The sequence below is a fragment of the Tachypleus tridentatus genome, chromosome 4, assembly GCF_004210375.1.
Source record: "Tachypleus tridentatus isolate NWPU-2018 chromosome 4, ASM421037v1, whole genome shotgun sequence".
Classification (NCBI taxonomy): Eukaryota; Metazoa; Arthropoda; class Merostomata; order Xiphosura; family Limulidae; genus Tachypleus; species Tachypleus tridentatus.
In genome coordinates, this window is record NC_134828.1 from 13,579,456 (window position 1) to 13,604,550 (window position 25,095).

Sequence of the window (25,095 nt, forward strand, 5' to 3'; positions counted from 1 at the left end):
CTTTAACTAAAGGCAAAAGACCCCTATGTATCACAGATGGATGAAGTTTGATCATAACTAACAAAGCACTTGCACACAAGTTATCAGAGAGCCAAGAAGTGTTGTGTTGTTAGGACACAAACCATATGGTGTGTGGTTCACCTCAAATCAACTTGACACTTGCTGCAAGATGGCTGTTTGAAGACAGATCTAAACTACACAAACAGTATCACAATTAATGAGGAACTCTCTAAGGTTCACCACCCTAGTGGCTAGGAACTAGCAAGTGACATGGGTCCTCCACCTCAACAAAGGGAGAAGAATTTACACTTGGGAGACCTGGGGATGAATCAAGATCCTCAGACACCTGCCAGAAATGTCTTTTACTGGAGACAGTAACATGAGACTATTTTTTAAAAGTGTGCAAGAGCAAGTGCAAGAAGTTGACAGACACCTTCCTGGCACTGGTCTTTTCCATGCCAGTCCATGGAATGGTACATACTGAACCAGGCAACTAAGATAAGTGTAATACCAAGGATACCCCCTAGCAACCTTGCAGAAGACCCTATCTCTTGACAGTGAGAACTGACCACTTTTTATTTATTTGTAGTGGAGGAGGTAGGGTTTTACCCTTTCAAAAGAATTTCAGTCGTTGAAACACAAAACTATCATGTTTAAACTTGTACCCACAAAAGTTCATCTAGATTACAGAAGAGATATAGAGAGCAAGTTGTAAAAACACAAGCAATCATACCTAAAGATATTTCAACTAAATGTACATCACAATACCACAAAACTGAAGAGTTAACTGTTTAGTTCACAGGAAAAGAATGTAATAATTTTGAGTACAAGTGCTTGAAAGTAGATACTGAGCATGGAAGATGCATCATCCTCCAAGTGAAGAAGGGCTATCATCACGTTGTCATGCTCCATTACAGTTTATCCAAACAAGATTGTTAGGTGAGAATCAGCTTGAGGCTGGTAGCACACAAATGTCATCATCTCCAAAGCCATATTGTCCATATGAATGCCAATCTATTGGTAACCTGATCTAATAACTTATGTTGGAGCTTCATCTAGATTTTGGCTTGTCTGTATAAATAGGTCTGAGTTTTTCTTTTTAGCATACCAATAAACACTTAGGAAAATTTATCAGAAAGTCTAAAATTAACAGTAGAAACATTTTATCTGTTGCTTGTTATTCTTCTGTTAGCTGTCTTACATCACAGCTTCATCCATTTATCTGTGTGCAAGAAGTTAACATCTGCAAACCTATATTTTATTCTGGTTCTCTCACATTAATATTATTTAACACCTGTAACCTATGGCCAGTTTTCCCTTTGGACAAAGTATTTTTCCAATAGATACAGAGGCAAATCTTTTTTATATTGAAATTGCTTTACACTTTTTGTTTTAGATTGTTAAACAATAAGAACAAGCAATCATTTGATTTTAAGAGAGAATTACCAACCCCAAAATCTGTCACAGTAACACTCATTTGTAAGTACCATGGGCAACTTTCCATTGACTAATCCCTCTATTCTTCAAAAATGCTAATTCTCAAAACATTATATAAACCAATTTACCTTTTCCTTTATTCCGTCTTGGTCCACTATTTTTGGGACAATCTCTACTCATGTGTCCCTCTTCATTGCATTTGTAGCAAACTGCAATAATTTCAAATTTTAAAAACTAATTTTAAAAAATGTACATGGAATGTTTTACTCATGTTATAACTATGTTAGATAGTTTTATAAAACATTTTGAACATGCAGTTGGACAGTTATATTTAATATAACTACTTTCTAACATATATAATGCATAGCTGTTAGAGGTTGCACATGAAATTCAGATTTTCTCGATATATCAAAAAGCCCAAGCAAATAAATTTTTGGCTATGAAAACAAAATCTACAAATGCTATTACCTCTGCTTGAACGATCACCAGTACCACCTCCTCGAGGGATTTCTCTATCACTACCATCAGTTGAACTAAATCTGCTACTAATTCTACCAGATACACTGTTCTCACCACGTTTAGGCTTAAAACTCTGATTTCTATCAGATTGCATATTACATTTGGCTCCATACGATGAGGTCTCGTAATCGTCCCAGTTATTGTTACTGTGACCATTAGTATGACTGCTATCTGAACCTGAAGTCTCTTGACCTAGTGAGAGAAACATGCATGAAACTACAGCAAAAAAATATTCAAGTGTTACATAAGATTGTGTACAAGTTTAAAACATTTAAGACTTGTGTCATGAGAGCTTATCCCTAAAGGTTTTCTTAAAAAAAAATGATTAAATGACAACAGCAATCACCATATACTTAAATAAATATTGCAACAAGCTGTATTAATAAAATGTATTCGAGAACAGCTAGTTGGGGCATTAACACTTTTACTGCTAAGCAGGGAACAAAGTTTCAACCTTCCTACGTCATCTCCAGGTTAACATCTTTAGAGATGAAAGGTGGAAGACTTTCTAAACGTCGTCCTCTACACCTGCATCTTCACAACAGGCAGTTGTCATCCATTCTACAAAGTTTCATCATGACCTAGGAAGGTCAAGACATTCTCTGCTAATCAAGTGTTAATACCAATACCAGCCATTCTGTAATACATTTTTATTTCAAGTGAGTTTCTCATCATCAAGAATGTATTACAAAAAGTATCTACTACATATTCTTCAAATCCAGTGGTATATAAAAAAATCTTAATATGTATTATATATTAAATGTACAAACAGAAGCATTAAAAACAATTACTATGCAAAAAGTATTGAATATAGCAGTAGCAATATTAAAAACACATGCTTACCAACACTAGGTAGGGACTGTCTGAGAAATGTCATATTGCCAAAACCTCTTCCTCGACCAATCCTACAAAGAGAATCATTTTATGTAGCAGGTTCTTGTGTAGTTATTCATTTTAAAGATGTTAAGTGATTAATAAACTTGTAATTAAAAACTTTGAAGCTCTAAAAGATTACAATGTTCTTTACTATTATAGTTTGTTAGTCAACAAACAACTTGCTAGATTTTACTTATTTTCCTCCCAGTATCAAAATATCAAACTGTTTAACCCTACAGTAAGTTTTGTTATTACTGAAAACTTAAAAATTTACAAGTAAATAATTTTCCATGTTTGACAATTGTTATTCCAAGATTTAATGCTACACAGCTCATATGCCACAAGTGACTAAAATATCAAATCTTGCACTTTCACAACTAAACAGCAAACATCAGATTGCAGTGTTGAGTTTCCACTGATAGACTAGTTTGTGAAGTGTTTAATATCATTCTAAATGTTTTCTTAGATGAACAACAAACCATCTTTTTAAAAATATTATAAAACATAAAAAATTTAACTAAAAATCTAAACTGTGGTTTTCAGGATGTAAAGTTCAAAATGCTCTAGATAAGAGACAATACTTCAAAATAAAATATTCTGGAATTTAAATAACTTAACTTTTATGTGTACATATAAACAACAGGACTGAAAAATTTATTACTTTTAAAAAATGTTTATTTTAAAAATATAGTAAACTTAGTTAATTTCATTACAACTAAATTTAACAGGTTAGGCCTCTTCAGAAATTTGATACAATCACAACAAATTATTTAACAGTTATTACTAAATACTGAGAATGACATTTTAATACTTCACAGAACTCAAAATAAACAAGAGGGAATTATCAATAGCTACAGTATTTGAAATTCTTTTAGGCAGTATTACAGTAAATTAATCTACGAGATCTTTTGTTTGCCACCAATACCAGGGGTGGGAAGTGCATATACTCAATTCATGTTTATTGCACACTGGGATACTTACCAGCTTACCCTTAAATTTAAAATTATTTTAGGCAGGATTAGAGTACATTAATCTGAGACTGGGTCCAAAGCTGTAATCAGATCTCACATGGAACAAGTGACAAAGCTAGCAGCCAAACGTTTTTCAAGTAAAAACAATTTGATCCGTTATTAAGTCACTATGCCACAGTTAAGAATTAACTCTACATGGTATTGAAATAATAAATTCTAATCAGTTATGAATATACAACACAAATTATAATTATTCAACAATTATCCAATATCAGTTCAGAATCCCAATGAATTTGGTAGTACCTAATAAACTGATTGCAAACAGCATACAAAGTCTTAACGGCAACCTTAACATGCTACATCTGTTAAACATTCTGATTATTCAGTAATTTATATCTTCTATTGATGCTATACACTAAACTTATGAACATTATTCAAAAATACTATAACAATATCAGCTAAAAAATACCAAACTTCATTAAGTAAGTTTTAAAAACACTCCAAACATTCTTTTTTGTCACTTATGACAATGAAAGAGAGGAATTGTCTGGTACTTGTTCATTACCATTGTCACAGACTGTTACTAAACCACCTTCAAAAAAACCAATGTGAGCCATAACACAAATAAGCAGATCAATTCATAAGTTAATTTATGGAGCACATGGATTAGACAATCAAGTCTGAGAACCCTAGAATTCAGCTTAAAACTGTTGACCAGACAAAGGAAGTACAACTGATCAACATCTATGAAGTTCCTGTTAACAAACGAAAATCAAAATGAATAATTACAGTAACAACATTCTCACATGAAGCACTGTCATGGTTTAAACTTTCTATCATATAGCCTGTCACAATAACCACAAGGTCATGTCTAACTTCTGGGAAAATGAACACCCATCAAGCTTGGTCTTTTCCAGAAATATCCATTATTTAACTGCATTATTTAATACATTAAATATAATTCCATTTCAGGGTTTTGGGGATAGTTGTACTGATATACCATGTTATGACATCATACTATACTAGTTATATCCCAGAATTCTGCATTAGATCTACTGATGTTTCCACTAGACAGTTACAACTTCCTGTCAGTAGTGTTGTGATTATTGTCAATAGCACTGACCAAATAAGAGACTTCTTGTGCAGGTCTGTTTTGATTAAATATCTTCAGCACATTTCAATCATAGTCCAAGGAGACTTTTAATTCAAGTGAAATACTAATATAACCTACAATCAGCCTCATTCTTGGTTATGTTAGTATTGTACTGTCAGAGTTCGGTGCTCATATTTTAGATTATTACTATGTGACATAACATCTTCAGCATGAAAAAAATTCTTCCAAGAATGACTTCTCCAACAACTGATAAAAAATAGATGTTTATTTGTTGAGACACTTTAACAGACTCATGTTGAATTAGTTTTATATAAGCCCAAACCTATATTATGTCCTATTCATGTTCTTCATAATTAAACTACATGGTACCAACACTTTTCCTGCAGTAATTATCACTAATCATTTATTTTGAAAAAAAAAAAACAGATGGAGGTTGTTTTGTTTTCTCTGTATTTTAGTTAAAAAACTTACTAATAGATAAATAAAAAACAGTATCCCTAAAAGTATAACTTCTGAAAGACACAGCCAGCAATACTTACCCCACTCCTCCCAAGGACTTGTAGCCTTTCTCAGCAGGTTTATTTAGAGATATATTCTGGAAGAAAAACATTTAACAATCAGTACATGTATGTTAGAGGAAAGTTAAAACCAAAGTAACACACTTTACTCCTGTTCATGGAATACAGACTTGTACAAAATATCATGCTTCAATTCAGATTTGCTCATTAATCCAAGCTGGAGTAGTCTTAACATAAAGAAATGCCATAGTAGTATGAAACATACACATCAACCCAACTACAGCAGACCGTCCTCTATCCATATCTCACTTCTTATAGATCTGCCCACTGTTTCTTTATCTAAGGTCTCAGTGATCTGATTGTTTCATATGCTACTTAAAATGTTCAACATTTTAAATCAGAAGCTTTTTAATCTATATAAATATTGGTTTCAGAAGAAAATACTTTCATAACTTTAACCACTTCACTTACCACAGACGTCTGCAGGTTCTCAGTTGGTTCGTCGTCCTCATCCCACATGCTAGACATTTTACATGAACCTAAAGGGCATAAAAAACATGCAGCACACAGACTCAAAAACATACAAAACATCTTCATGAAAAGTAAGTAAAACTGTGTGACAGTTCATTAAAAAATAAATAAAAAAAATCAGCTGTCTAAATGAAATGTTTGTAGAGAACTCAAGTACAAAAGAATTTAGTAAACCAGAAACAAAGTGGATATGGAAATTTATATATTAATTAAGTATGCATTATTTTGTGCATGGTTAAAATTGAGCTTAGTGTAGTTGAGATTCTAAACTTTGATTTTATTACTACTGGTACACAAACCAAGAAGTTTGGACATTAAGTGTAGTACCAGGTAATTAGATATTTTTAACCCCCTTTAGTTGTTAGGTTAACTACTACTAGATTATAGGATAACAGTTATTAAATATTAGATTCAAATACAGAATTTTAATTAGTGTCAGTCAAGTAAAAAGTAATTTGATTAACTTAAATTACTATTTCTATTATTTTTTCTTACCTGATGAGAATTTCATACATTATACCAAATTTTGCAATTGAACATTTAGTTTATTGTAACAAGAAACATGGTGTACATCACAGTTGTGGTACCGATATTAATTATCATACAAATATTGGTTGATAGAGAGTTTTAGTGTAATGCTCGTCTACTATTTAATCTACAGTTTGACTTTAAAAGTTGTAATGTAAATGAAGCTATTATAATTCAAGCTTGTTCAGTTATTGTTAGGTTACAAAACATGCTGAACAAATTGTATTAAAATATATTCTAAACATCAGTTGTCATTTTAAAAGACAAACTTAATTGGCTTAGAGAGAAGGTAATGACAGTAAAATATTTCATTGTTAACAAGACTTAACAGTATCTAATTGGGTACTTGGTGTTTATTATTCACTGTTTACATACTATGGTAGTTAATAGTGCAACTGTCAAGTGCTAACTATTTTACATGTGATAGGTGCTAAGAGTAGGCTTTACTTAGGAATTCAGGGATGACTTGTATTGAATAGGAAATTAAGCTTTGCATGCAAAGAATGCAGTAGCTAATAAGCATCAGGTAGTTTACAACTACTAAAAGGTGTACTAATAGTGAATTTGATTACAAAGAGTGGGTTTTGTCAAGCAGTGAATTTCAGCTTTTACCTAGTGCAGCTGATAGGGATAAATAGAAGGTATTAGGGCCACAACTATTGGGGACTTAATTGTCAGGATGAAATAAGTAGGTCACTAAGATTGAGTGCTATGTACAAGGAAGAGCAGGTTGACTGGTTGTATCATTTCAGTGGTAAAAGATCTTTTACCACTGAAATGATACAACATTTAAATAAGGTAAAAGGTAGCATCAAGCCACCTTTTTTTTATATACAATGGATTTTACTGTAAGGGCAACTTTAAACTAGACTAACACTAGACACTGGAGAAAGGGGTTATAGTGCAGGAACAGGAAGTAAAGGTAGCTTTAATGATAATGTTAGGATTGAAGTGTGACTTTTGAAGGATTATACAGGAAGTGTCAAATATAAAAATATAAAGTGTGCAGGGAGTATTAATTTACTTTGAAAGTAAATATTTTATGATTTAGTGTTTGCAAGTTACTGATGTTGAGGATAGAGATTTCTAGAAGGCCTATGTGATAGGCATATAAAGAGCAGGAAGTAGATGAAAGAAGGTGGGAAGAAAGAAAACGTTAAGCCAGCTGACAGAGATTTGGTCAGAAAAAGGTTACAAAACTTAAACTGAACTATCACAGAAATGAGCAGACTAGTAGTTGATGTGTTAAAGTAAGATTAACAGTTTTCTGATATTTTAAGATAATATGTTGTCTTGTCAAAGGGTATTCTAAAGCAATCAAACTTGCCTGTGTAGACTGACAAAAAAATAATTATTTGGAAATAGGCCTAAAACTGAAGAAGCAGATGAGTATTGGAAGTTCACAATACAACTGTGGTAACTCACGAAGGAGAGGAAGTAACTTATACACCGATACTATTATGACAAAGAAACAAGAAAGAGAAGAAAATAAATAAGTGAATTATACACTGATAATGTTCAAGAAAATAATTGAACTGGTCTAAATGGACTTTTGATTTACACAGTGCAGAGACTTTCTGTAATATGCTATTTCAAAACAAGCAGAATGCACGCTCTTCTTTCATTGCTGAATTTATCACCAACAAATTACAGACACCTACTGTAAAAGAACCTTTAATCCAACACACCCATGAAAATATTTGCAATACTTCAGCACACACACACATGCATGCATACTTTTAAAAAGCAAGTTACTGACAAAGGTCAATATCCAATATTCATGAATGACTTAAATTCTTTTTATCCAGCTTTTCCTAGTGAACTTAAATATTCCTTGGCTGGAGCAGCTATTAGAGGAAAACAAAACTCAATAAGATGATCATGTTAATTTTGAGACTTAAGAAAAATGGGGGTGGAGCGAGGGGCATAAAGAATGATAAAGATTTGTGGCAGTTAACCTTAACCAAGGGTTTTGAAGGTTAAGGATTTGATATACAAGTCACTTCCTACGAATTTATTCGGTCTTTAAATAGTGGACAGAATTCAGAAGACTAGAAGTTGCTAGTATTATTTTTCTTTTCAAAGAAGGTAATAAAAACTTCCAATAATTCTAGGTCTTACAAAAGTGGATAAAAAAAAGTTTTAAAATCTGATAAAAGATGCTGTACAAAGCCATTTAACAAAGATTAAAATACTGTTGGTTATTCAGCAAGTTTCACTAGGGAACACTCTTATCTTGATGTTTTCTTTTCTTACATTCTTTGAAGAGGTTACTGCTTATGTATGAGGGTGTGTATTGGATATATCTGAATTTTCAGAAAGTATATGACAAAGTACCAAAGTCTTGTATTAAAATAAAATTGATATTTATCTTTATGCGAATAATTTGGTTCATTAGATAGATAACTGGCTAGATAAAAGAAGGCAGAGGTGTGTTATAAATGGAGATTAGTCAATGAGAAGAGTGTAGATCATTTACCACAGAAATTGTTTGTACTCTGCACAATGAATTAGAACCACATACTGTTGACTTTTCCTTAATTACTGATGTCAGCACAGATACAAATGATTCAAACTGTGAATTTCTAGGTAATAGAAAAAAATCAATCATATTACATAATTCAAGCCTTATAGGTGAAAATAATTTTCACATTACATACCTCAAGGATTATGGATATTAAAATGCCAAGTCAGAGTATTTTGGAAGCAGCCAAAGATTTTAATTCTTTGCCAAGTGAATCAATACCAAAGATAAGAGGATTTTGAGTGGATGGTGAAAATGTCAATTTAAACAGGGTGTAAAACAAAGCTGGCAAGTACAGCTCGAAGGTTGGAATTTGCCATGAAGGGCATCCATTCACCTGTACTAATAAAATTCTTCAAAGATGCTTAGAGAAATATGAAGTAGCTTAATATAACATAATCAAACTGCTCTTTCTAAGCTTCTGACTAACTGGCTGAGCATTTTACTGCAGAAAGAACAGTTTCTGAAAACAACCAAAACTAACACAAAAAAACTCAGATTTAAAAACTTGTTTGACTTGAGGTGGTTTTGGAAGATAAAAGCAATAAATTCACATAGTGTCAACAAAATAACATTGTATACAAGAATATTAGACATCTCTTATTCAGTAAAGTTTCTAGTATTTTTCAATATTTTCTCGTATAAACATGTATGCATTATTACTAGAAGATGCTTGAGGAGAGCCTGTTCTAACTTCCTGTATAATAGTAGCAGAAATTGACATTAAAACCATCTGTCATCAATGCTTTGGAATAAGTGACAGTGCAATGCTACTTGGACTGTGCACTTGCCAATGTGTTATAAAGGGATTCTATAACTGGGAGGAGGAGATCATGTGCTAAACTCTTTCTGCTTGTAAGTCAGACCAAATTAATTTTAGCAGTAAAATTTTGGAAATGAATATGGATAAATTCCTTTCACCCTAGCTAATCATTATTCTGGATCATTACCCTCTGGTGTCACCTGTACTTCCTTGTAGAGAAGATCACTGTAGTACCCTAAACAAAATCAGTCCCAAAAATTTTCCACTAGAGAGTTAAATGACACCTTGAGAGTATTACCTCTTATTTCTCCAAGAGAGCACAGCAATGCAAAGACCTTCAGTCAGATTTTAAATTATGCTTTGGTCTACTACTTCAGCTTAATTGCACTGAAGCTCTAATTTTGTTTTTATTGTTAAACAAAGATTGCTTTCACCATGCTTATAGCTTTGTGTTCAGTGTCCTTAACCACCACCTCAATCAAAACTGAGAGAAAAAAAAAAGATTTCTCCACATGATTCTTGAACAAATTAGGTACTGAGGTCACTCCCTGACAAGTCAAGATAAACTGTATCCAGAAGTACTATAACATCACTATACCCACTGCTTTGACAAAACAAGTAAATGCACAGACCATGATTATTTCCAATGTAAATAATGTTCCAACAATGTTAATAGCCATCAAAGTGCAATGATTACTGGTCTACCTTAAACCTTTAAATGTTATGATTATTGCAGAATTATGCTCTAACTGTAAGGAATTTTTTTTTAAATTACTATTTCTGTTATCAAGCAAAAGTTGTCAAGAGATAACAAATAATACGTTATAATAAGTTAAAAATCAGAGACTAATTTGATAATGTTTTCATAAAAATGTAATTTCAATAGTATAACAAAAACAAAGTTCAAAACAGTAGACTGTTACAAAGTGTAGAAAATAGATTACTGACTCTGGCTATTCACCATTACGTTTTGCTTGCTGATGTATTTTGTTATCACATGAGCAGCATCTAATTTTCTCTAATACAACCATTATTTTTCACCCTGACTTTCAACATATACATGTTGTATATTTTAGTTTAATCTAATTTATCATTATAGAAAACGTGCGGTTCTAGTCAAATTACAAAATTTTTGTGCATTATATTTATTTTATCTGTCGTATTAAAATTACTTTCCTAAACAATATAATTATAAACCTAAGTAAAAATATAAGTAAAATACGCGGTAAGCCTAACATTACAGGTTGAATTATATTAACTTATAAATTTGTTTAACCTACGTTATCATTATACAAAACATGTTTGTGGTTCTTATCAAACTACAAAATTTTTTGGGCATAATATTTATTTTATTTCTAGTGTTAAAATTACTTTTCTAAGCAATATAATTATAAACCTAAGTAAAAATATAAGTAAAATACGCGGTAAGCCTAATATTACAGGTTGAATAATATTAACTGTATTATAAATTTGTAATAAAACAAGGCGCGAAAAAGTCTAATTGAACAAGTTATTCATACTGAACAGAAAAATTTCTAAAACGCTGACTTCATTCAAACACACACAGGAAAAACAGACGTTCCTAGATATTCTAGAAATAATATTAAATAACATAGCCGAAGACATTGAAATATCATTAATACCTAATCTCACCCAATTCAATCCGAACCAAAACACCCCCAAGTTTTCTCAAATACAAAACCAAACCTAGCGTTTGGTACGGTTTTATCCTTCGAAAAGTTAATTGAGCAGCCCTCTATAATTATAAGTTAAAAAAGAAATATTTCTTAAAAATCAACAGCGCCACTGCTGAGATAGCCCATCTTATTTTTTATGTGCCATATATTAAATATTTCCGAAAAGTAATATATATCAATAGTACTCATACAGGGGTGTAGAAACTGACTTTGCAAATCCCGTGATGCGGGATCCCATGTTAACTAGGGACTCATAGCAAGCACATGAGGAACCCGATGGGAAAATTCGTGCGACAGTCACACATTTTGCGCTTAATCTATACATACCAATTTTTGAAGTAACACTTAATAGACGATGATAAAAAATACATATTTAAAGTTTTATATTGAGAATTTCTTTAACTTTAATGTCTAAAGCAAAATGTAGTTATAACTAACAAAGCTTATCAGTTGTTTATTCCTAAATTATGATTTTTTTCTCATAAAACAAAAAGAAAGTATTAACATTTATACAAACTAACAAGTAAACTTCAACAAACATATTTGGCTGAAAATCTAATATCAGATTATCGTGAAAACTTGACGACTAGTAACAGTAGTAATCACCACCTGCTATTTTTACAGGGTGTTCGAAAAGTCACTGTGCACATATATATTTATTAACTGACATGTTTCAAAATAGAATACAGGAGGTAAATATGAATAACAATTAGAAACAATGTTGAAAGTGAACCCCGTTGACATCAATACAGACTTGGATCCTTCTTATTTTGTTTCTAAACACCGCTATCAGTTGTTGGCTTGAAATAGACTGAATGAATGTTGTTATCGCTGCTTTCAAGTCATCGATCTCGATACACTGCAGATTTTGCTGCTTCCCATAGATAAAAGTCTGGTGGATTAAGATCTGGTGAGCGTGGGGGCTACACGTCTTTGGAAATAATGCGGTCTCCAAAACATTCCTTTAATAACCGTATAGGGCCTGGCATGGCCAAGCGCGTAAGGCGCGCGACTTGTAATCCGAGGGTCGCGGGTTCGCGCCCGCGTCGCGCTAAACATGCTCGCCCTCCCAGCCGTGGGGGCGTTATAATGTGACGGTCAATCCCACTTTTCGTTGGTAAAAGAGTAGCCCAAGAGTTGGCGGTGGGTGGTGATGACTAGCTGCCTTCCCTCTAGTCTTACATTGCTAAATTAGGGACGGCTAGCATAGATAGCCCTCGAGTAGCTTTGTGCGAAATTCCAAAAAAACAAAAAATAACCGCATAGATCTGTGGGCTGTAGCACTATCCTGTTGAAACCATGAGTAATTGATTTCATCACTTGTCATCTGACCGATGAAGGTGTGAAGAATCTCCGAACAATAGCGCTCGCTGTTTATTGTGTTCATAAAAAATATAGGGCCAACAATTCGACGTCTGGAAATCGCAACCCACACACCAACCTTGAAATCATGTAGGGGTGCTTCGTGCAAACTGTGAGGATTATCGGATGACCACAATCTTGAATTTTGTGAATTAACGTAACCCGAGAGATGGAACCATGCTTCGTCGGTGAAAAAGGTCACATCCAATACATTAGCCGCATTCTCTTCGATAAATCGGTTAAACCATCTGCAATAGCGTATTCATTTTTCATTATCAGTTGCTTCCAGTTCTTGTACCGCCATTATTTTGTATGGAAAGAGATGTAATTTCTTTCTGACGGCTTTATGAGCAGTTCCAAGACCAATATCATGCTGCTGAGCTTACTTTCGTAATGGTTTTGATGGACTATCAAAAATATCCAACAGTTTCTCCTCCGATAGCTTTGCTGGCCTTCCACAGCGTTTGGGATCATCCACTGATCCTGTTTCCCGAAACTTATCAACAAAGTTACGGACTGGTTTAAATTTCTTAGTTTCTTAACGATCGTATGAGCGTGTACTATTAATAGTGGTGTAAGGTATGTTAGTTCAGACACAATGGTAACAGATAAATACAAACACACATAGAAACACAAAGACTTACACTTCTCGTACAATCGCCGTGATGAAATTTTTAATCAGTGATGTCGAAAAAACCCACTTGTAGAGAAAAAATATATGTAAAACGGCTCGTTTGGGTTGATAAATTTTTTTTACGTAGAGGAGCGAACAACGTTTCGTCCTTCTTCAGTATTCGTCAGGTTCACAAAGAAAGAAAGAGGTAACTGACCGGAAGCTGACCACATGTTTGAAAGGGGTTGTGTAACTGAGTGTCGGAATGTAGAGGGCGTGCTTAGATGTTTGAATATATAATTTTATATTATTTATTTTATTGTTATTATTTATTATATTGCGATGTGGAACAGGTGTATCTGGAAATGTTTCAGCAAATCGCTGTCGCACAACATCTGTGTATCTACCACCTTCTCGGAATAAGTGTTCGACGAGCCATACACGTTCTTCGGTTGTTAAAACCATATTGGGATCAAAATCTGAAATATAATAAAATATGATTACAAAACTGCACAGTGACTTTCCGAACACCCTGTTGTATACTGTTTACTTCTATCTTTTTCTGTTTTTAAATTTACGTTGTAGAAATACATTTTTCTGTGCAGGTTGACTAATATGACCATGATAATAATTTATTTATCTTGTAAAAATACCTCGCAACTTTTTGTAATAGATAGGCATAACATGTATTTTCTACATGCTTCAGTGATATATAAATGTTTACATTTTTACGTATAGTTAGTTTTTATGAGGTTTTAACACAAACACGTAGTTCAGAAGTCGTTGCGGTCATCTAAGAATGAACCAATAAACCTTATCACCATTACCATAACTTTCTACTCAAAGAAGGCTTGACCAATAACAATAATTTACTACTGCATAACAACGATAACCCCAATTATGACAAATACAATAAATTTTCTCAGGGTCCGAGAAGAACATAATGTTCAAACTTAAACAGCATGAGATCCCACTAAACTCAATAAAGCCACTGGAAACAAAAATAAGTTTTGACAAGCACGTGGATTTTATTGAACGTATCTCAACTAGAAGGAATTAAGGTTTGTTTGTTTTTTTGAATTTCGCGCAAAGCTACTCGAGAGCTATCTGCGCTAGCCGTCCCTAATTTAGCAGTGTAAGACTAGAGGGAAGGCAGTTAGTCATCACCACCCACCGCCAACTCTTGAGCTACTCTTTTACCAACGAATAGTGGGATTGACCGTCACATTATAAACGCCCCTACGACTGAAAGGGCGAGAATGTTTGGTGCGACCGGGATTCGAACCCACGACCCTCAGATTAAGAGACAAGCGCCTTAACACGCTTGGCCATTCCGGGCCAGAATTTAAAGGGTGTTATGAACAGATTATATACACACATATATATTTTTACATTATCATGTTATTTAATATTTCCTAGGTGGGAGAGTGTTTCGCAGCATTACACTGACAGTCTAAAAGCCAGGTATCGAAATAAAATCAACGGGGTAAAGAAACGTCCGTGAAAAAAAAAGTCGGTACGCAAAAAACTAAAACAATGAAATTAATTTAACTGTATTCCTGCCATTACCAATTATTTTATACATTCCCTAAGCCTTTGTTGTATATTAAAGATTACCAATTGTTATTTTACACATTCCATAAGCCTTTGTTGTATGTTAAAGATTATCAATTGTTATTTTATACTTTCCCTAAGCCTTTGTTGTATATTGAAGATTACCAATTGTTATTTTATACTTTCCCTAAGCCTTTGTTTATATTAATATTACCAATTATTTTATACATTCCCTAAGCCTTTGTTGTATATTAAAGATTACCAATTGTTATTTTACACATCCCATAAGCCTTTGTTGTATGTTAAAGATTATCAATTGTTATTTTATACTTTCCCTAAGCCTTTGTTGTATATTGAAGATTACCAATTGTTATTTTATACTTTCCCTAAGCCTTTGTTTATATTAAGATTACCAATTGTTATTTCATACATTCCCTAAGCCTTTGTTTATATTAAGATTACCAATTGTTATTTCATACATTCCCTAAGCCTTTGTTGTATATTAAAGATTACCAATTGTTATTTCATACATTTTCTAAGCCTTTGTTGTATATTAAAGATTACCAATTGTTATTTTATACTTTCCTTAGCCTTTGTTGTATATTGAAGATTACCAATTGTTATTTTATACTTTCCCTAAGCCTTTGTTGTATATTAAAGAAAGATGTAATTAACCAGTTGATATAAATATATTTTAATAAAATTAATATTTTCAAATACATCATAATTTAAAATTTTCATTTCATCTGACTTGAATTTCCCAGTATTTTAGCTAAGATAAAGTAAATGTTTGTACTTAAGGTTACGAAACTATGTTATTCACAAGTTGACGGTTTCCTTCATATTTTCACTCCCTCAGGAATTAAAGCGCTCTCACATAGTGCAGTTTGGACACCCTGAGATTAAGACTAACTAAAAGATTTTTAAGTTCATTTTTTTTTTTTTGTAAAACTCGTCTCTAATACTGTTCCTATCTAGTAATATAGTGAAGCGTGGAATTGTGGATATAGCGAAACATTTTGAAGAAACTCTTATTCATCGAGTTTACTGTTCTCAGTTATTTCATTGCAAATGAATCAAAGTACAGACACAGCAGATAATGCCAATTCAATGTGCTTTATAAGATATTATTATAAGGACACAATTCATGAAGATTTATTGTATTCTTTGATAGATTGTTTAGGCAGAGTATTCGTTATGAAACTTTGTAGAATGGACGGCAACTGCCTGTTGAAGAGACACAAATGTAGAGGACGACGTTTCGAAAGTCTTCCGCCTTTCGTCTTCTGTAGAATTACAGTTGCCGTCCATTGTACAGAGTTTCAAGATTTGTTGTTTTAAACCACTTCCAACAAGAACAACGAATGACGATATTTTTAATTAAATCAATAATAGAGCTCGTTAAATGGCAGGTTCCCACAGGAGTTTTCCAGAGGATCCGAGCAGTGGCACCAGACCATGAATGGTTACATTCACAGAAGAGGCGTTAGCTGTGAAGAAAATACCCTTACTTATGAATTCAACTGTGCAAGAATGTGTTAAATTCATAAACTATACAAAATCTAGTTCATTGAATTCCAGAATCTTTACTGCTTTGTGTTAAGAATTAGGAAGTGAACACAAGCTTCTCCAACAACACTGAAGTTCGGTGGTTGTCAAAAGGAAATCTCTTAAAAAGACTCATCGAAATGAAAAATAAAGTTACCTTGTTTTTGGAGCAACATCACCCTCCAAGAAAGGATGTAATATTTGAATTTAGACAAAAGTTTCATCATTTGTATTGGTTAATTAAGGTGGCCTATTTATGCGACACTTTTGGCTTCTTAAATGCGTCAAATCTAAATTCACAAGGTGCTTACATAATTATTTTTAAAGTCCAGGAAAAGATTGAAGCAGCCATAAAAAAAACAACAAAAACTTGTGGGTACATTTAGTTGCAAAGAGAAATTATAATCCCTTTTCTACTTTAAAAGAATTACAGAACCAAGATGAAAAAGGTAATATTCCAGATGAGATTTTTTCATCAATCAAAGAGCACCTTGTGGCTAAAATCATGCTTCAGGGAATAAACTTTTCCAACTGATAACAGTAAATTGTGGATTAAGAACCCTTTTATTGGTGACGCGAGGAAGGATTACAACTCATTGAATCAGAAATTGATTCTGTTATTGAACTGTCCTGTGATATTGCACTGAAAGACCGTTTTGGCCAACTTTTGTTTATTAATTTTTGGCTGAGCTGTCGTGTTGAGTATCCAAATTTATCATAAAAAACAGTGAGATTCCTTTGTCACGACTTATAAATGCGAATTAGTTAAAATTCAGTACTAAAGCACATGTGACGAATACATTTTTTTTTCTTTCCTTATTAAATCTTTTACTATTTTGTGCGGGCCCGGCATGGCCAAGCGTGTTAAGGCGTTCAACTCGTAATCCGAGGGTTGCGGGTTCGAATCGCGGTCGCACCAAACATACTCGCCCTCCCAGCCGTGGGGGTGTTATAATGTGACGGTCAATCCCACTATTCGTTGGTAAAAGATTAGCCCAAGAGTTGACGGTGGGTGGTGATGACTAACTGCCTTCCCTCTAGTCTTACACTACTAAATTAGGGACGGCTAGCACAAATAGCCCTTGAGTAGCTTTGTGCGAAATTCAAAAATAACACTATTTTGTGCCCGGCAGATTTTAATTTGAAGAAAATGCTTAACATTCACGCATACGTATATTGTCTATTGGTCAGACTGCTTTTTATTTTGTTAAATTAATGACCAGTTGTTAAATGCTGATGGTAAAAAACGATATTTGATAAGATAAACATTCCTAAAATCTCGAGAACCATATACTTTTGTTTGTAATAATCAAGACAGTGAAACTGTAGCTTTTGTTTACTAAAAGCTTAACTCTAAGATAAATGCTTAATGGACGTATCTTCCTACAGCAATTTTTATCCAAAACCAAATTACACTAAAACAGTATCTTGAAATGTACATATTACTGCAAACCTAGTAATATTAGAATAGTGTCTTGAGTGTGTCACGAAGTATTCATATTATTTCAAAGCTGATGACACTAATAGTGCTGAGTATATAGATATATGGACACACATATGTAGGTATACGTGTGTGTCTATATATTTGTATACCCGAAACACTGTTTTAGTGTTGGAATAATATTATATATTCTGGGTATATAAATATTCTGTGTGCATGTCATTCAAACATAGTGATACTAGAACAGTGTACGTGTTTGTCACTGTGTTTACATGGGATTTTAGGCAAAGTAGACATAGTAGATTTGAACACTATAATGGACTACAACTGCCTGTTGGTCGACAGGAGGACAACATTTGAACCTCTATATTAAGGGCTAGTTCGGGCCACTGTAGGAACTGTGTAAAGCCTCATAAACATAAGCATAGCCTAGTGGAAAAGCTCATGCTCTGAGGGTTTGGTTTCTAAATTTAGTGCAAAGCTACATGAGAGCTATCTGCGCTAGTCGTCCCTAATTTAACAGTGTCAAACAAGAGGGAAGGCAGCTAGTCATCACCATCCACTGCCAACTCTCGGGCTACTCTTTTACCAATGAATAGTGGGATTGACCGTCACATTATAATGTTCGCACGGCTGAAAGGACGATCATGTTCGGTACGACCAGGATTCGAACCCGCGACCCTCAGATTACGAGTCGAGTGCCTTAACCACCTGGCCCAGGTTGCAAGTACAGTGATTAGCAGATCTTGTCCGTTGCTATATGGAAATTTTAAGCAAAGTTTACGACTGGAAACAAAGAAAAATCAAAGATACTATTTTCATCATGTTTCACAACCTGAACTCAACATGACAATGATATGTACATCTGCAACCTAGGAATATCCACTCTCAATACATTCTACATGTAAAATAATGTTGCAGTTCGACGGACAACACCTGTCAATCACCATGCTCACTTTACCCGACAGTCCAAGTTTTATCACTGAGCTACACTTATTTTTATTTAATAAGACTTTACACAAGGTACCAGAGTCCTCTGAAGAAAGCCTAAGTGTAGAAGATGAAATGCCATCCTATTTTCAGTCAACAGGCAGTTTTAGTCCATCAAGTTTTGAAACCTGTTCTCATATTACCTAAATCTGATGATACTGTAATAGTGTCTCATTGTGTTACTGAGCGCACGTTATTCCAAACATGAAAATTTACTGTCTTGTGTGCAAGTGATTTGGTAGTAACTAAACAAAGTTAATTTCTGTATAAAAATCACATTGGACTATGGAATGGAAACACCTGATTACTACATGTGATTAATTATTGTAAAACAAACTACAAAAGAATGTTTCATCTTTCTGTAGTAAATTAATTAATTTAATTAATAAATATTTCAACTGAAAAACAATCAGGTCTCACTACAAAGAGAACAGAATGATGCTGAAATGAAAACATTTAATTTAGATAATACAGAGGTAAGAAATAAATCATACATTTTGGTCCAAACCTCTAAGTAAATGGAGATTTCCTGGTGTTTCAAAGTTACAAACAAAGTGAAGAACAGCAGTACATGTTACTTCTAAGATAAGGCAAAGTTAAAGAAATAATTTTCAGTCAGTCTATAACTTTTCTTATGATTAATTCTGTTTATTAGAATCAACAAACACAAATCAAATTTCTAGCTACTTCAAGTTCTATAACCAAACAATTTAAATACTGGAACACAATGTTTTCTTAAAATGTAACCGACCACAGACACATTTTCTCAATACAGCTTTTTATGTGGAACTTTTGATAACTGAAAATGAATAAACTGACCTAAGATCAGAAGGTTTGATCACAGCCACCAATTTGTCTAAATTTAAGTTGCTAGAAAAACATATTACTCTATATTAATAGTCAAACGTAAAAATACCAAATGACAAGATTAAACTAAGTTTATTCTTGACTTCTGTATGATTTTTAACAAAATAACATGATTTTTATATTTGTTATATTAATAGTCAAACATGAAAAATAAAATGACTAGATAAAACTAAGTTTATTCTTGACTTCTGTATGATTTTTAACATAATAACATGATTTTTATATTTGTTATATTAATAGTCAAACATGAAAAATAAAATGACTAGATAAAACTAAGTTTATTCTTGATTTCTGTATAAATAATGCAACATGTTTTTTAACCAATCTAACATAATTAGACAATACAAATTCTGTCTCCTGGATAATTATACTTAGAAAAGAAGAACTGAATCTTTACATGTATACAGACAGACTGACATAAAAACAGTTGTTTTTTTAATTTGATTTGCACAGTTTCAGTCACAGCATTAGCAAACAACTTCAGGTATTTCTGTTTACAGATTAACTGACAATCAGCTTTTAGAACATAATAAAGGCATAATAAAGTGTCCCAAGACACTTACTAGCATTAAAATTCACAAAAACATCTGGTAACAATGCTTATCCCAACAATATTCTTGTTAGTCCATGAACTGGTTACATCTGAAGATGGGGTAACAGTATTTAACTCAGTGATAGACCAGCTACAACTGAAGATGTGGTAACAGTATTTAACTCAGTGATAGACTGGCTACAACTGAAACTGGGGTAACAGTATTTAACTCAGTATTAGACTGGCTACAACTGAAGATAGGAGCTGTAACCATCACTTGAAACTTAATTAAATAAGAAAACAAGGGATAACAATCTTTATTTTTATGTCTTCATTAACCTCCATCAATATTTTTCAGTTATTAAATCTATCATTTCTATTCAGTTCAATTTGTTATTAAATGACTTGGACACTAACTAGTCAAGTTTCTTTCCAAAGGTCAGCTTCATTTCCATCTAATTTAATTTGTTAGTATACATTTCCAACACTAAACACGTTGAGTCTCTTTCTAGGGACCAGGTAAATCAATATTTTTCAGTTATTAAATCTTCTAAAGTACTTGTGACAAAGATGGCTCTCCCTGGTCCACTGTGTTTATTAGCAGTCTCTCACTACATAATGTTTTATATGTATCAGCTTAATTTAAAAACTACAGGAATGAAATTTAAATATCTTGCACACAATAACAGTAAAACAAATTGAAAGCTCACAGTCCATGTACATCATCTATGTCCAGTTTCACAGAAAAAAGTCAAATATCTCATCAATATTAACACAACTCATATTTACATCGTTTCTTTCTAGCTTAAAAGTAATAATTGCACTAATTGATACAAATACACACTTTAAGTTACAAATATTGCCACACTTTACAAATGTATACGGAACATGTACACCTACAATCAAATGTGACCATTATCTTCAATGAAATGCTCCACAAATTCAATAACAGATCACTACACTACAAAGAAAGAAGTTACAAATTAGTTTTTCCTTAAACAAATCAACAATTAAAGTTTTCTTTTATAGAAATTCATCAACTATTGACATTGTGTTTTATTTGTCTCAAAATTACTGACAGTTATGAAAAGTTGAAAGCTTAAGTCTCGAAAACTGTTTGACTTCAGAAGTTCTTAAAATTCTACTAACAAATGTATAACTTGGAAATACGAGTTGAACACAATTTTCGTTTTGAACCTTCTCATGTAATTAGCTGTGATTCCAAAATCAAATATAAAAACTACCTTTTTTTACAAAACTTTCATGTGTAGGGATAAAGTACCTATATCAAGGATTTCATATTTTTGAAGAGGTGAAAAACTGACTTATGCAAAGATAGCATGCATTTGTTTTCCTTAAAGAACATATTAATTTATTTTCTACAAACATTTTGTGAATGAACAAGAGCCACGAGGATATAATTTAGTTCATACATTTCTATCTTCTCAAACATTTAATAAAAACTTGAAAGTTTGTTTATATGAAGGAAAATTAGGATTACCCAATTAAGTTTCTCTCTGAAATTCAGCTTTGTCTTTCCAGTTTAACTTGTCAGTATGGGTCTTCAACACGAACCAGTTAAACCTTTGTCTCTGTATAGTTTAACTTGTTAGTGTGGGTCTTCAACACGAACCGGTTAAAGCTTTGTCTGTCCAGTTTAACTTGTCAGTATGGGTCTTCAACACAAACCAGTTAAAGCTTTGTCTGTCCAGTTTATCTTGTTAGTACAGTTCTTCAACACAAACCAGTTAAGTCTGTTTGTAGATGTCAATTTCATCGCAACCTGGTTTGATACATTCGTGTAAGACAGCCGTAACTAACTGTTCAAGCTAGTTTGTACAACAGAACTCTGAAACTATATAGTAAAGTCTGTTCCAATCAATTTTTATAGCTTATCCACATTTTGACAAGTAGAGAAGTTACAAAATTAAATCAAGTTATTGGTGTTGTTAACCACTCTTAGTTTTTTGTTTACCTTCTGAAGGAGCTGTAATTAGATTACAACTATTATTGGCTTTCTCTCAGTCAAGAGCATAACTAAGGTGGGTACAGAAAGTTACTTAACAGTAAAATAAATATATTTTTTTCCAAAATCATTGAAAAATGAATTTAAAAACAAACAAACAAATTTCTAGAGTTGTATCACAGGAGTACCTCTCACGTTTTACCATAAAGTCTGGGTATGTTCTCTAATATCAAGTACGAACTTCTAATAAGTTAGAAAATCACAGTTTTAACTCCTATGTAAAATGCGATTTGATTTCAAACTAGAATAATCAAACTAGTAGTAAAAGCAAACCAGCAGCACCACAACAATTATAGATAGTTTAAACATAAGCTGAAAAGAACAACTTGAATATTACAGTACTGATGTACTTCAAATTACCAGTATACCCAGATACATCCAACATGGAGGAATGAATAATTACATCAAAAGTTTTTGGTATATAGACGACAGGAGGAAAAAAGGAAACAACCTGTATATACTTATACAAGTATATCTGAGGAGTATTTAAAGTTGGCACATTATCCAGTGTAGTGTATTTCTATTTACATTCACTGGATTTTAAAAGATAAATGTTTTTCTGCAAACCTTTACAGCTTCAGTACAACAAGATTGAAAAAACTTAATGGTGAGGTATCTCAAATAGAACAAATTATCTTATCTTGCGAGTTTACAGAATTACGCTGTGGTATTTCTGTTTAATTGAAAAATCGCAGAAAGTTATAACTGTTAAAGGCTGACTACGTGTATTTAACTGTTGTTCACTTACATTAATTAGACATCAGATCTGTTGCTGCTCAGGTGAAAAAACATAAAAACAATGAACACATCTTAGATTTTAACCACTTGAAAATTTCCTTCAGCATAGCACATCTGGATACAGCTCGAACTTCCTCACTAGAAAACAGTGTTTCTATATTGTTGTTACCAGGGTTTGTAATTGCAATGTTTTAATAGTGACATTTTATTGTACAATTAAGATTAGCATATCATTCAACTTTTATTATCACAAGCAAATGCACGTCACTTTTAAAAACTACTGGAAAACAATGTTTAACTAAATATATGGTCAGACAAATGTGGACAAGTTTAAAACCACCTATTGTCATCTATAGGCTTAGCTCAAATAATTAGGTATTCAGATTAATGCTACAAACTCCTGAACAAATGCTTAAAATAATAAGACATATGAATACGTGATACGATTCTATATCTGCCAAGTATTAATGTCATCAGAATTTTATTACAGGTCATTATTTTCCATTAGCTTGAAATTACGAGGTAATTTAACAATTTTGTTTAATATTAATTATAATAATAAATCTTCGATAAAAACAATGACTGTATTTTTTTTCTCCCCAGAAACGTTTTAGGCTTTTGTTCTTCAAGCATTATTTCAAAAAACAGCCATATTCACATCAAAATCAGAACACACTGTGTGTTCAAGTGCACACCACAGTAACAGTTTCAGTAAATACATGTGAAAGAGCTACAAGAAGTGGAAACATGTACATAAGTGTTACAGTTTGAAGGACAATCTGCAGTATTTCTTTTAAGAAAACGGTACTGACATTGGACTAGAAGAGAGAAACTGGGCACATGCAGAGTTTCCAACAGTTTGTCAAAATGCGTCTTTAATGTTCTGAAGCTGTCTAACTGCCAAGTCCATTGGAAGGTCAAAGTCAAACTGATTCAGTTGTTCTAAGGATCGTAGAGAATCTTCGAATCCTTGGGTATTAAATACACAAACATCTGATTATTTATGTATAACAAGAACTAAAATATGCTGATTCACTTCTAAAAACAAAGTTTATGCCTTTAAACTGAAGCTTTAATTTTATACGATACTATTACGCAGATACAGAAAAATGATCTTTTCAGACTGATGTACAATAAAAGTTTTTGAATTCAATCAGACCAATAGTTAGTTAGATTTTGTAATGGATGTAGAAACATAAGTTTATTTGCAGATTTAAACAAATTATATTTTTCCATACTGGTGTTTTCAACCTGAACACTGACCTACACAACACATAGGCTAGACAATCAGGTCAAAGACCTCTTAAAGTTCAATTAAAGCCATTCCTAGAAGTACTGACTAAAAGTAAACCATTCAACAGTAAATGACAGCCACTACAATCACTCTAAACTAAATGTTGCTCACAATTATAATACTACCACAGCTGATAGTGTGGGAGAGAACGTTTAACGGTAAGTTGTTGATTGAACATTTTGATCAATAGCTCATCACACTGACCAATAGGCTATGATCAGCTCAACATTTTTTAAAGTAATGATTCATTCAAAATTTAATAATTTAGCATAGATAGAAAAATGTATACATTTTAAAAAAACTTACAGTATTCATGTGTTTGAACTTACCTGTCTTAACAACATAGCTCCATGGCTGATAGTACCTTTCAATCAAAGTACGGCTTCTCAAGATAAGTCTTAACCACGACACCAGCTTTTTCTCACTATCATTAAACAGTTGATGGAAAACTTTATCATCATTAAACAAAATAAATAAATAAAATAGAATTAAGCTATATAATAAAAAACAGTTGTACAAACATTATCAATGTAAAATCAGCTGAATAGAAAGTAGAAGAAAGCATCGAACTTGACGATGACCAAAGAAGGTCGAAATGTTGTTTGTTCCTCTACGTTGTGCTTTCTCTATCCATACCAACCATTTTTACGCA

At 32.8% G+C, this 25,095-nt stretch overlaps 2 protein-coding genes across 2 annotated transcripts in view; both read right to left on the reverse strand.

The window, feature by feature from the left end:
• The window catches only part of LOC143248595 (uncharacterized), a 36,440-nt gene extending 24,916 nt beyond the window's left edge, over window positions 1-11,524 (reverse strand). The window contains 6 exon segments of the mRNA XM_076497081.1: window positions 1,566-1,646; window positions 1,906-2,148; window positions 2,800-2,861; window positions 5,457-5,512; window positions 5,907-5,974; window positions 11,435-11,524. Coding sequence (XP_076353196.1) covers window positions 1,566-1,646; window positions 1,906-2,148; window positions 2,800-2,861; window positions 5,457-5,512; window positions 5,907-5,963 — 499 coding nt within the window. The 5' untranslated portion in view covers window positions 5,964-5,974; window positions 11,435-11,524.
• Window positions 11,525-19,422: 7,898 nt separating this feature from the next.
• Window positions 19,423-25,095, reverse strand: part of LOC143248597 (RUN domain-containing protein 1-like) — a 49,986-nt gene continuing 44,313 nt past the window's right edge. Inside the window, 2 exon segments of the mRNA XM_076497088.1 lie at window positions 19,423-24,118; window positions 24,773-24,867. Coding sequence (XP_076353203.1) covers window positions 24,012-24,118; window positions 24,773-24,867 — 202 coding nt within the window. The 3' untranslated portion in view covers window positions 19,423-24,011.